We start from the raw sequence: 14,797 nt of genomic DNA on the forward strand, positions 1-14,797 counted from the left end.
CCTGCCCCTGCGGCCCCGAGACCCACATCCCTCAGGCCTAACTCCCTTGTCTCCCTGACCACCAGGCTCTGTGCTTCATCCACAGTTAGGGTGTGGAGCCAGAGCTGCTTCCTGTGGCTCCACCAGCTCTCGGGACAGGACCCCTTGCTCCTGGCTCTCTGGCAAGTGAGAACCTGAGACGTGAAGCCTCCTTTCCCCTCCAGGCCAGTCATGACCCCTGGGAACCTGCATGGCCTTCTCCCCTCTGCCCCATCAAAGCTTCCTGCCCAGCAGAGACCCCACTTTAGCTCTGTGGTGGTTAATGGTCATAATACATGATGGTCTTTTAGACTGAGCCTCTTTCACGGTCTCAAAGTTTGAGTTTTGACCCTGACAGCCCCCAGTGAGGCAATGGGTGCCCCTGCTCCACACCATTCCTGCTGAGGGAAGACTCCCAGAGGGGAGCAGCTTGCTGGGGGTCTCGCGATGGCCAGGCAGCAGAGCTAGGACAGAAATCACCTGCAGCCCCTGGAATGCCTCACCTTGCCATGTGTCTGTTCCTCACTGAGGAGCAGCTCCATTTCCACTTGGTGGTGTCCCCCGTGAGTCCCACTGGGTCACGAGAAGAGGACAGTGGCTTGGGAGTAGCAGCCTCAGAACCTCCAGGAGGCTGGCCCAGTTGTCATGGTTACGGGTAAAACCTGGCCTGAATGGAGGCCCCAGCTCCCATCAGAAGAGTCTCCATCCAGCTTTGGAGTTTTTCCCCTCTTCCTTCTCATCTGTGCACAGTTGTGAGGTGGTTCTAAGCTGCTTGTCTGAGACCAAGAGTGGGCAGGTTTGGAGACAGCCTCTGGCACCCTCAGTGAGTGAGAGCCTCTGTTACCCTCCTCGGCTGCTTACCTCTGTCCCTGGGCCAGGCAGCTGATTCCTAAATGAGGCCAAGACAGTTAGAGTGAAGCTCCAGAGGACAGCTGCCTGGGCCTGAGGCATCCCCCTGGGTTGGTTTCCATCTTGATTGTGTCTGTTTGCCATCCGCCTCCCTGCCTTACGTTTCCTGCCTAAGCTGTCAGCACCCAGATTGAGGTATGCAGGAGCAGGGCTGGGGAGGGGTGGGACCGGCCCCATTCTGCAGCAGCCCCTTTCTCTGGGCACTGGGACCTTTTGTGGGACGGCTGTAGATACCCGCATCCCACTGCTGCTCACGTGCTGCCCCAGTGACTGGTCATTTCCTTTGCTGTGTGTTTCCCCTTGCTCTGTCTGTGGCTCGCTCCAGCCTCCAGGGATCATGTTGAAGCAGCACTTACAAGTACTTGCCTGAGCTGGTGATTTGCCTCCCTGGGCATTGTCCTGGGAAATGTCATTCCCCCATGACTTTGTGATGGGGACTGACCACCTATTAGGAATGTGCCTTTGCCTTGGAACCAGGGTGGCCACAGCCCAGACCCTTGCCTCTCTTCCTCACGTCTCTCCCTTGCAGCCACCCTTGTCTCTTTTTTCTTTTTTTCCTTCTAGTGGGGGCCCTTTGCTTTTCCTTGTTAATCCTGTTTGTAGCAAAGCAAGCTGAAGGAGGACCTCCTCTCTGTGATATGCTTCTTGCTCTCCACCTGCTCCTCTTCTGTGCCCTTCACCTCCTAGAGAGAGAGAGGAATGCCGACCTTACTACCGCTGCGACTGCTGCCGCCGCCGCTGCCACCACTGCCGCCACCCTGGTAATGTCCACATGCCCCCAGATCCAGTCCAGAGCCCAGGCGCTGCTGGACAGGGGGAAGCTGTGTAAATGATCCTGAGCATGTGCCATCCCGGGCCCTGGGGTTTCCCAGACAGGGCCCTGCCCCCTGTGGGCTCACTCAGAAATGCTGAGGCTGGTGGGAGTCTGGCTTTGCATTAAAGAGACTTTGCATTAAAATCAAGCCGGAGTTGAGCTCATACTGTATGTGTGTATACTTTTGTACCTTGCTTTTTTTCCTTAAATTCTATATCATCAACATCTTCCCATGTTATTTCATAGTCTTCATAATCATCACTTTCCATGCCTTCATAATAGTTGAGCCTGTAGTTCCACCATAATTAGTGTAGACATTCCTCTGTTAGAAGGCATTTAGGTAATTTTCACTTTCTCAGTAGTGTAAATAAGACTGTAATGAACATCTTTCAGTTTGTGGCTTATTCTGTGCTCACTTCTTCCATATTTAGATTCATTTCCCTAGGCTAGATTTTCAGATACAAGACTATGGGTTCAGAAATGGTGTAAACATTTCTATGGTTTATAATATAAGTGGCCAAATTGCTTTCTTGAAAACGAAGCCTTTATTTTCTGAGTGTTTTTCTGCAGAAAATCTCATCTCAGTGCCGTAGGCCCTGGGAGAGAGGCACACATCCTGCTGTAGAACTGAAGTTTTAAAATTATTTTCTGTGTTTTCCTTGCCCAGAGTCCTTGCTTGGCTGCTTTATTAGTTCTGTTCTCTCTGAAGGGACCTTATGGCTCTGACCTGTGTTCTACTCTGTCAGGGGCCGAGGATATGCCCTCTCTTGTGAGTAATTACTGTGGCAAACAAGAGGACTACCCCCTCCCCGCAACAGACCCTGGAGGGCACCTTTCCTTCACTCACTGGGAGAAGAGCTTAAGTCTCTGATCCAGGTTTTATTGAGGGCCTTGTCCGAACTCAGGGCCTCCTGTATTATTAAGGTTCAAAGCCAGAGACCCAACTGCTATGAAATAATGGGTCAGTGGATATTATCCCGCCACAGACTCAGCGTTTGTGTAATCCCAGCAATTCTCTGGAGATCCCCTCACAGCCAGCCTGTCTACCCTCCTGAGGCTTGCTGGTCAGCCCTGCTGCATGGCTGCCTGGCCAGAGCTTCCTCTGCTTGTCTGCCACCCATTTGTCCTGGGTCTTTCCTCTTAGAGTCTGAAGGGGCACAGGGAAGCATGCCAAAGGGTATTTCTGCAGAGATTTCCACTGCCTGCAGACCTGCCTCTGGATCTGTGGGCTCGAGAGCCTGTGGGTTACTGTAGCTATTGTGGAGGGGAGGAATGGTGTGATGGGCAGGGGGTATGTATAGGAGTAAAATTGTTTCTCCCATCCCATAGAAATTCTGATTCTTTGAGACTCTGGGCTTAGGGTTGGTGTTTCCAACCTCTTTGCTGCTGTGTCTTTTGGTGGCAGAGGGGCCAGGTAGTCAGCCCCCAAGCCGTCATGGTCAGGGGATATGTGTGCTGGTGTTCACACGAGGGCCTGACATCCAGGGAAGCCAGGGTGGTGTGGTGGGTCTTCTAGAAACTGTGAGAACTTAGGCAGTTGGCGCTGTGGTCATCTGTCTCCTCTTACCATCAGGGAAAGGCTGCACTTGCCTTAACCACAGGATTTGCCTGGTGATTAGACCAGATTCTGGTACCTCTCCTGGAAACCCCACGAAGGCTGCTCACAGGTGCAGCGCAGAGGCCCGGGAACAAGTGAGGCATGAAATGGGGAAGTGGAGTCCCCCGCTTAGCCCTTCCGGAGAGGCATTCTCTGCTTGCCCCGTGTCATTGCCTAGTCTCCAGTAATCATGCCATAGTTTCCAGACTGGTCTTGCTGCCCTCAGCTGGCAAGTAGGGCACAAATTCTTCCTGGACTTGCAAAACATAATACTCATTTAAAACCTCAAGAGCTTCCTATGGCCTGAATAAAAAAAAGAAAGTCTTGATTATTTCAGCAAAGTTCCCAGCCTGCCTCTCCTGCCCCATGTTTTGATCCACATCCACCTTCTTATCTTAGTCTGGCTTCCCCAATCTGTATTTCTGTAGTTCCTTGAATGCTATCTTTTCCTCACAGGCTTTACAAATGCTGCTTGCTCGTCTTGGAATATTCTTCTCATGCCTCCCAACTGAACTTGGCTAGCTTCTTCGAGGCCTTCTCTAATTTTCTATGATTGGGTTTGTGTTTCCACCTCTACTTCTCTGTATGTGCTGAGCTGAGGAGCTCCTTTCTTCTCCTTCCCCTTTAGGTAGCTGTCCACCCTAAAGAGCTCATCACCCCATAAAAACATAATTGCCTGTTTAACTTGGAACTTCTCAAAAGCAGGGCTTGTGTCTTTTCTTTTTCTGTATTCTGTGTTTTTGCTAAGCAAAAAGTAGATACCCAATAAATGACCAGAATCAATATATGAAAAAGAGGGAGAAAAAGAGCCCTCTGGTCCGCTCCCATCTCTGGAGCAGGCTTTTCTTTTCTTTTTTTTTTTTTTTGATAATTTAATTGAGATATAATCATATATCATATAATATATCTATTTAAAGTATATATATAATTCAGTAGTAGCTTTTAGTATATTCAGAATTGGGCATCTATCAACCATGAACAATTTTAGAACATCTTTATTAAGCCAAAAAAACTCCCCTACACTTCTTAGCTATCAATTAATTCCTCCATTCTCTTCCGCCCTAGTAGCTACAATTCTACATTTTGTCTCTATGGATTTGCCTGTTCTGGACATTTCATATAAGTGCAGTCTTTTCTGTGATCCTTTGTGACTGATTTCTTTCACTTAGCATGATGTTTTCAAGGTTCATCCAATTTACAGCATGTAGCAGTACTTCATTCTTTTTATTGCAAAATAATGTTGAATTGTATGTGTATACCACATTTTATTTGTCCATTTATCAGTTAATGGCCATTTGGGTTGTTTCCACTTTTTAGCTATCTAAAAAGTGCTGGACAGTGCTGCTGTGAACTTTGAAAGTTTTTGTGTGGACACGTTTTCTTTCTTTTTTTTTTTTTTTAGTTTTTTATTTTTTACATTTTAAAATCTTTAATTCTTACATGCATTCCCAAACATGAACCCCCCTCCCACCTCCCTCCCCAGAACATCTTTCTGGGTCATCCCCATGCACCAGCCCCAAGCATGCTGCATCCTGCGTCAGACATAGACTGGCGATTCAATTCACATGATAGTATACATGTTAGAATGTCATTCTCCCAAATTTCTCTTGAGTATATACGTGGGAGTAGAATTTCTGAATCACATGGTGACTCTTTGTTTATCCATGTGAGGAACTCCAGCCTGTCTTCCAAGATGGCAGCACGATTTTGTATTCCCACCAGCAGTGTATGAGGATTCTGTTTTGAATGGACATATTACTTGCTCTTCTGCTTAGGGTAAATGAGGGCTCTCGAAAAAGGTTCTAATGCCTTGGAGAGCCATCTGGCACTTCTTGAGACATTTGTCCCTGCCACTCAGATCTGCCCGAAGGGCTTTGGTTTTGCTGCATGAAGTGTCTGGAGAGCGTAGACTCTGCCAGGCCTCCCACCTCACGTGTCCTCACTCTTCCCCAGGCCAGCACACTGACCAGGCCCAGGCTCCTATCCCCTCTGAACTGATGGATGTTGGCCTCTCTTGACTGGTACACCCACTTGTCAGTCACCCCACACATGGGGAAAGGGGTAGAACAGGTCTGCTCCTTGGGTTTCTCCTCTGGGCTGCCATTGGTCCTGGGGTTGGCACCAGCGGTGCCCATTCATGGTTCCATATTTCTAGTTCCTGTGAGAGGAAAATGCTTAGGGTAGTCTCAGTCAGATATCTGCTTAGATCAACCAGTCATGGCCAACAGGCCAGGTCCTGTGGTTCAGACAAGGCCACCAACACCCTGCGCCTGTCACTGGGGAGCAGACCAAGAGAAGGGAACATTGGGCAGCGACTCTTGGGGATCTGCTCCACAACTGGGAAAAGGCTTTGTTGGAACATTGCCTGTTCACTTGTTGGAAACATGTTCAATGGGGCTGAATTATATCTCACAATGTTCAGAGAAAGCTAATTCTTTGAGAATCTTTATGGGACTGGAGGAGGAAGATGGAAGCCACCAGATGCAGGCCTGTATTACCAGGAGGTCGAAGGTTGTGGGAGGAAGGAAGCAAATCAGATTTGGAGGTGAAGGTTGTTAACAAGATTGTTGAGATGATTAAAGGACACACCATGCTTGTAAAATACTTCCCTGTGCCTGGTGTATTGGATCCCCCAGAGAATATTAGCAGTGTGTTATTGTAATAATAATGACGACGACAACTTCATATGCAGTTCCTAAACTTTGGTCATTTTTTTTTTCTTGGTCTCATGACTTATACAGAATTAGCTGAAGGCAGAATTCTAGATGGTTCTTAACTGGCGTGTGTGCCTGTGTGCGTGCTCAGTTGTGTCCAACTCTGAGATGCCATGGTGCCTCTCTGTTAACTCACAGAGCAGCCCAAGTACACCCTGAGTACTTCAGGGTGCAGCCTTCTCCTGTTACCACACATGGTTAGAATGCTTTCTCATGGGCTGAAGAAAGGAGCTCTCATGTAAAATGTTTCATTTACTCTTTGGGGCTGTTCTTTCTGACTTCCTGGTACTTATCTTTCTTAAGTGGTCCATGGCCCCAAGTCACCCTCCTGACACTGGGGGGTGTGGCACCTTCCGGGCACTCTGTCCTCACTAAGGCAGCCTGGTGGAGAGCCAGTGTCTGGGCCTTATCTTAGAGTTCTGGAGAGAAGATGTTCAGCACCCCACCTTAGAGACCGTACAGATACTGTAGGCCCTCGTGAGGCACATTTTCCCCCAAAGTAGAGGTCCTTGATCTTGTTGATCCTGAGAAAGACTGGAAAGTGAGGATTCTAGAGGGTTGGGCTCCAGCACTGGCTGAGTCATTTATGTGGCCTTAGTTTTTTCATGACAGTGGTGGGAGAATTCCAGCCAGGATGAGAGTATGGATATTGAAGTGCTTGTGAATTAAGTGTAAGTGTGATTGTGTCGATGATGTTACTGTCCTTACTAACCTGGGGTCTTGGTAACTGGTAAGAGCAGAGACCCATGAGAGGCCCCTTAGGTTGGAGTCTCCTCAAAGGGTTGCCATCTGCCATTGTATGTTGAAGCCCATCCATTTGTCTACTCATCCATCCACCCATCAATCCATCCATCCAGTGGTTATTTATTGAGCTCTTATTGTATGCCAGGCTGTGTTGCAGGCCTGTTTCCAATGGGTGAAGAAGAGGCAAAAAAAAATTCCAGCGTTCATTGAGCTTATGTTCTAATAGGAGGAGACTGAAAATAAACGAGAAGTAACTAAAATATGAAGTACCTTTGCACCAGCACACTTAATTCTTGTAGACCCCGTGGTTGGCATCCTGAAGCAGGTGTCCTCCTCTCTCATACACACTATCTCTACTGTGCCCAGTAGCGCACTGGTCCCCCCCTACACTGTGAGCACTGGGAGGGCAGAGACTGGCTTGAGTTTGCCATATTTCCTGGTGCCTGGTTTAGTGACAAATACCTGGACACAATGTGATGATCAAACCCTAGTCAACCACACAAAAGCAGGTAGAAGTGAAAAAGTCCCATTGTCACCAGCTTCCTGATATCCTTCCTGCAATTAGCCTATATGTACTATAAGAATAAATAACACATCTGTTTAAACACCTTTCACCTAACAATACTATCTCGATGATCATTTCCTTTTAGAGCTTCCTTATTTTTTTTTAAACAGCTCTATTCCATTATATGGATGCATCACGGTTTATTTAAGCCATTTCCTGGTCATGTTTACGTCATTGTTTGCAGCCTTTTGCGTTGGTGAACATGTGGTGAAAAGAGTGAACTCGTTGTTCACCTGTCATTTGCACACTTGCAAGTCCTACAACATAACTCCTAGAAGAGGGATTGCTGGTTCAGGGAATGCTATTCAGGATTGAGTTGTAAAGTGAGGGTAGAAAATGAGGCCCAGGAATGGTCTAAGGGCCATGTGGAGCAGACAGGTCACCAGTCCCCATGGGTGTTTGGCTGAAAGGCCTCATGGCATCTGATGGCAACTTTTTTTGTTTCTGTACCAGGCTGGAGAGTCCATGTTCAACCGCGCAAAGCTCCTCAATGTTGGCTTTAAAGAGGCCTTGAAGGACTATGACTACAACTGCTTTGTGTTTAGCGACGTGGACCTCATCCCAATGAACGACCATAACACCTACAGATGCTTTTCACAGCCACGGCACATTTCTGTAGCAATGGATAAGTTTGGATTTAGGTAAGAGATGTTTACCGGAATCTGCAGAAAACATATCTATGCCTTCCATGACAACCAGGGAACGCAGTTCCTCTAGCCCAGGAGTAAGTGCCTCTTAGGCTTTGGAGGAGAATGCCTTTTGGGAGAACTGGGTGCTTTTGAAGCATATGTGTGTGAGTGCTGTGTTAAGTCTCTTCAGAGTGCATATGTGTTGAGTGCTGTGCTAAGTCACTTCAGTTATGTCTGACTTCTTGCACCCCTATGGACCGTAGCCCACCAGGCCTCTCTGTCCGTGGGATTCTCCAGGCAAGAATCCTGGAGTGGCTTGTTATGCCCTTCTCCAGGGGATCTTCCTGGCCCAGCGATCGAACCCGTGTCTCTTCCGTCTCCTGCATTGGTAGGAATTCTAGACCACTGGAGCCACCTGGGAAGTCCTTTGAAGCTCATCAGTTCAGCTCAGTCGGTCAGTTGTGTCCGACTCTTTGCGACCCCGGTGGACCACAGCACGCCAGGCCTCCCTGTCCACCACCAATTCCTGGAGTTTACTCAAACTCATCTCCATTGAGTTGGTGATGCCATCCAACCATCTCATCCTCTGTCGTCCCCTTTTCCTCCTGCCCTCAATCTATCCCAGCATCAGGATCTTTTCAAATGAATCAGCTCTTTACATCAGGTGACCAGAATGTTCAAGTTTCAGCTTCAACACCAGTCCTTCCAATGAACACTTAGGACTGATCTTTAGGACGGACTAGTTGGATCTCCTTGCAGTCCAGGGGACTCTCAAGAATCTTCTCCCAACACCACAGTTCAAAAGCATCAATGCTTCGACACTCAGCTTTCTTTAGAGTCCAGCTCTTACACCCATACATGACTACTGGAAAAACCATAGCCTTGATGAGATGGACCTGTGTTGGCAAAGTAATGTCTCCATCTTAATATGCTATCTAGGTTGGTCATAACTTTCCTTCCAAGCAGTAAGCGTCTTTTAATTTCATGGCTGCAATCACCATCTGCAGTGTTTTTGGAGCCCAGAAAAATAAAGTCAGCCACTGTTTTCCCATCTATTTGCCATGAAGTGATGGGACCGGATGCCATGATGTTTGTTGTTTTCTGGATGTTGAGCTTTAAGCCAACTTTTTCACTCTCCTCTTTCACTTTTGTCAAGAGGCTCTTTAGTTCTTCTTCACTTTCTGCCAACAGGGTGGTGTCATCTGCATATCTGAGGTTATTGATATTTCTCCTGGCAATCTCAATTCCAGATTGTGTTTCATCCAGCCCAGCATTTCTCATGATGTACTCTGCATATAAGTTAAATAAGCAGGGTGACAGTATACAGCCTTGACATACTCTTTTTCCTATTTGGAACCAGTCTGTTGTTCCATGTCCAGTACAGATTTCTGAAGAGGAAGGTCGGGTGGTCTGGTATTCCCATCCCAATTCCTTCAGAATTTTCCAGTTTTTTGTGGTCCACACAGTCAAAGGCTTTGGCATAGTCAATAAAGCAGAAATAGATGTTTTTCTGGAACTCTTTTGCTTTTTCAGTGATCCAGCAGATGTTGGCAATTTGATCTCTGGTTCCTCTGCCTTTTCTAAAACCAGCTTGAACATCTGGAAGTTCGTGGTTCACATATTGCTGAAGCCTGGCTTGGAGAATTTTGAGCATTACTTTAGTAGCGTGTGAGATGAGTGCAGTTGTGCGGTAGTTTGAGCATTCTTTGGCATTGCCTTTCTTTGGGATTAGAATTAAAACTGACCTTTTCCAGTCCTGTGCCCACTGCTGAGTTTTCCAAATTTGCTGGCATTTTGAGTGCAGCACTTTCACAGCATCATCTTTCAGGATTTGAAATAGCTCAACTGGAATTCTATCACCTCCACTAACTTTGTTCGTAGTATTGCTTCCTAAGGCCCACTTAACTTCCCATTCCAGGATGTCTGGGTCGTGAAGCTCTTGTTTTGTACAATTTTTCTGTGTATTCTTGCCACCTCTTCTTAATATCTTCTGCTTCTGTTAGGGCCATACCATTTCTGTCCTTTATCGAGCCCATCTTTGCATGCAATGTTCCCTTGGTATCTCTAATTTTCTTGAAGAGATCGCTAGTCTTTCCCATTCCATTGTTTTCCTCTATTTTTCGCACTGCTCACTGAGGAAGGCTTTCTTATGTCTCCTTGCTATTCTTTGGAACTCTGCATTCAGATGGAGAATAGTCATAGTCAGTTATTATTTAAGGAGGAAAGTGGACTCCAGAAGCACCTATACTTCTGCACCTCCAGGTGAGAAGTGTTTATATTTGGGATGGCACTTATCTTCAGGCTCCAGAGGGTGGTTGTATTACTTGACTTTCTTCTCCCCTTCCCCTCACAATTTGGGAAGCAAATTGGAGTCATCTTCCCTCAGTAATTTCTTGGACTTGGGTAATTGAGATCTTCCTTGGCACTTTAAGAAGGAACACGGTTGTTTCCCTGCAAAGCACAGGCTTCTGCTTAAACACTGGGGCTCAGACTTTCCCACCAAAATGCCCCTTTGCAAGGAATCCAGCTGATGCCTGTCCCCAGGAACAGCAGTGTAATTAAAGCCTATTGTCATAGGTGGAAAATAGTCTTGTGGTCCATTTTTTTAATCTTAAAAAGTAAATTTGCATTTCATTCCATAATTTGTCCACGTTTGTATCAACATAAACTTAAGGCAACTGTCAGTTGGATAACCTGACCTCTTCCTCCATGTTCTAAGTCAACCTGGAAGCTCCAAGAAGGTGTGCTGTGGGTACCTCGTGTGCTGGGCCTCCCTGGCTCAGGCTTGACAACCGTAGTACTGCAGGCCTGTGTGCCAACTGGCAGTCCCTTGGTATAGAACAACCAACGGCTTTCTTTCAGACTCATTTTATTTATTTTTTAAAGTTTGAGTAATTTTTTGGCCATGCCGGGTCTTTGTTAGTGCACATGGGCTTTCTCTAGTTGCAGGAAGCAGAGGCTACTTGTTGTGGTGCACAGGCTTCTCGTTGCAGTGGCTTCTCTTGTTGTGAGCACAGGCTCTAGGCACGAGGGCTTCAGTAGTTGTGGCTCACGGACTTAGTCGCTGTGCAACACGTGGGATCTTCCTGGACCAGGGATCAAACCAGTGTCCCTTGCATTGCAAGGCAGATCCTTAATCACTGGACTACCAGGGAAGCCCCAGACTCATCTTGCTTTCATCATTTCTTTCTGTCCTCCCTTGCTGGGGGCATGAGTGCTGTGAGATGAACAGAGGATGCTCTGAAGTCCTTCCCCAAGATTAAAGCGTTTAGACCATAAACATCCTGTCTTAACGGGGGAAACTTTTGACTGTAAACAGAACTTTGTACCCTCCTATCTTCCCCCTCTCCCTCCCTGTTTGTGTATCTTCTCCTCTTTGAGGCACACCGGTTCCTCTGAACTCTGCCCTTGAAGTGTGGTGGTGCTTACCTAATTCTTTACCACAGCATCATGTATGTTTCACCCAGAACTAGTTAGGCTTGGGAGACGAGGCAGGAAGGTAAGAGAAACCAGCAGAGACAGCAAAACCAAATCTGGTCAGAATAGCAGATACTTCGCCTGTGCAGTGGCTGAGAGTCCACTTCTGTAAAAACACTGATTATGAAAAAGCCTTAATGGCCTGGTCACCTCTGGTTTTCAAACCCTCACATTATAAGTGCAGACTATAGTGTGCAGATAACCAAAGGGGGATGACTTGATGCTTAAATGATGATACCTAATTACAAGTGGATTATCTTTGATTCATTTAAGCAGGCCCCCAGGGATCTTTGCTTGTGGGTGCTTGCAGTCAGAATTCTGGAACGTATTTGAAAATAACAACTGCATCTTTTTTTTTCATACAGTTTGTATGGTTTGGCTGACTTCCCCCTCAAAGTCTGAGTTAAAGTTTTCCTTAATTTGTGTGATGGGTTTTGGTCTCTTCGGATTCCAGTAAAAGCCCAATTGTGGTTTGTAGCTACACACAGGGCTGTCACAAAATCGCAGCCTTTATAAAGCCCACAGGAAAGCCTTTGCTTGCCCTCTGGGCACATCCAGATTCTTAACATTTCTCGTCAGTCCTTCCTCTGTGTCCCTCAGGAGTCCACAATTCATAACCACTGAAATATTGAAATGCAGAATGGTTTGGAAGGATGAAAGCCTAGATGCCCTACTGCTTGAAAATGGGTCAAAATAGATTCATCATCATACATTTTGCCAAGTCAGGATGTGGTAGAATTTTCCAAGAAAATTTTTATTTTAGCAAATTTTCAGAAATGCTGTCTCGACTGTTGGGGTCAGTGTTCAAGTCAGTATACCTTTGGAAGAATGAAAGCAAGACTGTAAATGGGCCAGGGGTGGGAAGGGGGGCATGACAGGGTGGGCACAGGAGACTCTAAAGCAGTCTCAGTTTCTGGGACCTTCTGGAGAAGGATTTCTGACCCATGGAAAGCAGGTTCTCGAGCAATGCAGGAGAACTGGGCTTCTGTATTCATCACTGACTGATTGTCTAGATAACCACAGTGTTCTTGGAAAGTGCAATATTCTACTTTTTGATATCTATGTCTTCTCTGCGATAATCTGAGTCTGATATGAAAACAAAACAAAGGAAACCCTCATAAATCCCTAACTTAAAGTTCCAGGGAATAAAAATAACTTTAGAAGTGTTTATATATTTAAAAAAATAATTTAATAAGACCCTGATGCTGGGAAAGATTGAAGGCAGGAGCAGAAGAGGCGACAGAGGATGCCAGTTGGCTGGCATCGCCGACTTGATGGACATGAGTTTGAGCAAGCTCCAGGAGTTGGTGATGGACAGGGAAGCCTGGCGCGCTGCAGTCCATGGGGTCGCAAAGAGTTGGGGACGGCTGAGTGGCTGAACTGATTCATTTTCGGCGGTGCTGGGCCTTTGTTGCTGCACGTGGGCTTTTCTCTAGTGGCGGCGAATGGGGCTAACTCTTTGCCGCAGTGCCTGGGCATCTCATTGTGGTGGCTTCTCTTGTTGCAGAGCATGGGCTCTAGGCACACGGGCTCCAGTGGTTGCAGTTCTTGGGCTTGAGAGCACAGGCTCAATAGTGGCGCAGGGCTTAGTTGTTCTGAGGCATGTGAGGTCTTCCTGGACCAGAGATTGAACCCATGTCTCCTGCATTGGATTCTTTACCACTGAGCCACCAGGGAAGCCCAGAAGTATTTATATTTTGAGTGAGCTTTATTAAAGAATAAATACTGACTACTGGTCCTCTGTGTGTGTGTGTGTGTGTGTGTGTGGTTTTTTTTTCCCCAGCCTACCTTACGTGCAGTATTTTGGAGGTGTCTCTGCTCTAAGTAAACAACAGTTTCTCAGCATCAATGGATTTCCTAATAACTACTGGGGCTGGGGAGGTGAAGATGATGACATTTATAACAGGTAAGCGTCACAACTTAGATTTCGTGCTTCCCTGTCTCCCTTCACTTCTGGTTTTTCTATCAGTGCTTGGTTATTTTGCAAGGATTGACCCTGAGGAGAGATGCAGTCCCCACCGAGCCTGAATTCTTAGGTGAGCTCTGCTCTAGATGCTCCAGGTGATAAAGAGTATCTTAAGAGACACACCATGAGAAACCTTAATGAAACTGGAAAGCACCTGAAAATACGCATGTGTGTAACTCTGATGTGCTCTTGAAAGTTTTAATCTACCTGCATTAGGAACAAAAACAAAAAACTCAACCTGTACTCACTGCTGTATTTAAAATGGATAACCAATAAGGTCCTACTGTATAGCACATGGAAGTCTGCTCAATGTTATGTGGCAGCCTAGATGGGAGGGAATTTTGGGGAAGAATGGATACATGTATATGTATAGCTGAGTTCCTTCCTTGTTGACCTGAAACTATCACAAAATTTTTAATCGGCTATACACCAATACAAAAAAAAAGTTTAAAAAATCGGCTATACACCAATACAAAAAAAAAAGTTTAAAATAATTAAAAAGTATCTTTAGGAAAACTAGCTTCTGTGATTTTTGCCTTAGCCTTCTGGAAAATGTAAAATGAGAAACGTGAAGGGGTGATTCACACTACATGGCCATCCACACCCTGGGGCTCTTCATGAGTTGGTAAAACTTTATTACGTGAGTTGTCATCACAGATGGTAAAAAAAAACCATCTGTCAGTGGCATTTGAAAGCACATTCTGCTTGGTTTTTCCTGGCAGTGGAATCTTCACCCCTGCTGGATGTAGGCAAAAAGCACCTTCTCCCTCTGGGAGCCAACCTGAACATGCCACTGAGTTTGAAACCAGAATACACCCTGGTGCCTTCCTGAACTGGAGTACATTAATTTCATCATTAACAGAAGATGTCTTTCAGAGCAGCAGCCAAGTCGCTTAAGATTAGCTTTGCAGCATAGACCCAAGTCTTTAACACAGTTCTTGAAGAAAACTTGAATTTTAGAGATTGATTATCAATATGCAGAGCACTGGGCCAGGCAGGACCAGTGGTGAGGAAGACAGTGAAGCCCTGAACAGGTAGTCCAGACAAAAACAGACTTCCTTTCACAGCACCACACCCAGGCAGCTGGGCCCATGTGGCGGTGTACAGGACTGACGTGCTGCACAGACCTGAGTGATCAGAAAAGTCTCCAGGAGGGAGCCCCGAGAACAAACCCCTGAGGGTGGGGGAACAGAAGCATCAGTGGTTGTGGAGGAGCTTTCTGTCCTTTCTTTTAAAAAAAGTTTTTAAAATTTTTAAATTGAGGTATAGTTGATGTACAATGTATGTTTCAGATGTACAACATAGTAATTCACAATTTTTAAAGGTTATATTCCATGTATGATCATTATAAAACTTCGGTTATA

The 14,797-nt window shown here is 46.2% G+C and overlaps 1 protein-coding gene across 2 annotated transcripts in view; it reads left to right on the top strand.

Moving 5' to 3' along the window:
• B4GALT1 (beta-1,4-galactosyltransferase 1) overlaps window positions 1–14,797 on the top strand; it is a 54,796-nt gene that overhangs the window by 35,900 nt on the left and 4,099 nt on the right. For both annotated transcript variants that reach the window (XM_069575906.1, XM_069575907.1), the window contains 2 exons: window positions 7,815–8,002; window positions 13,251–13,373. In XM_069575906.1, the coding sequence (XP_069432007.1) occupies window positions 7,815–8,002; window positions 13,251–13,373 (311 nt within the window). The remainder of the gene's footprint in view (window positions 1–7,814; window positions 8,003–13,250; window positions 13,374–14,797) is intronic.

Source organism: Ovis canadensis, chromosome 2, assembly GCF_042477335.2.
Source record: "Ovis canadensis isolate MfBH-ARS-UI-01 breed Bighorn chromosome 2, ARS-UI_OviCan_v2, whole genome shotgun sequence".
In the NCBI taxonomy this organism is placed as follows: domain Eukaryota; kingdom Metazoa; phylum Chordata; class Mammalia; order Artiodactyla; family Bovidae; genus Ovis; species Ovis canadensis.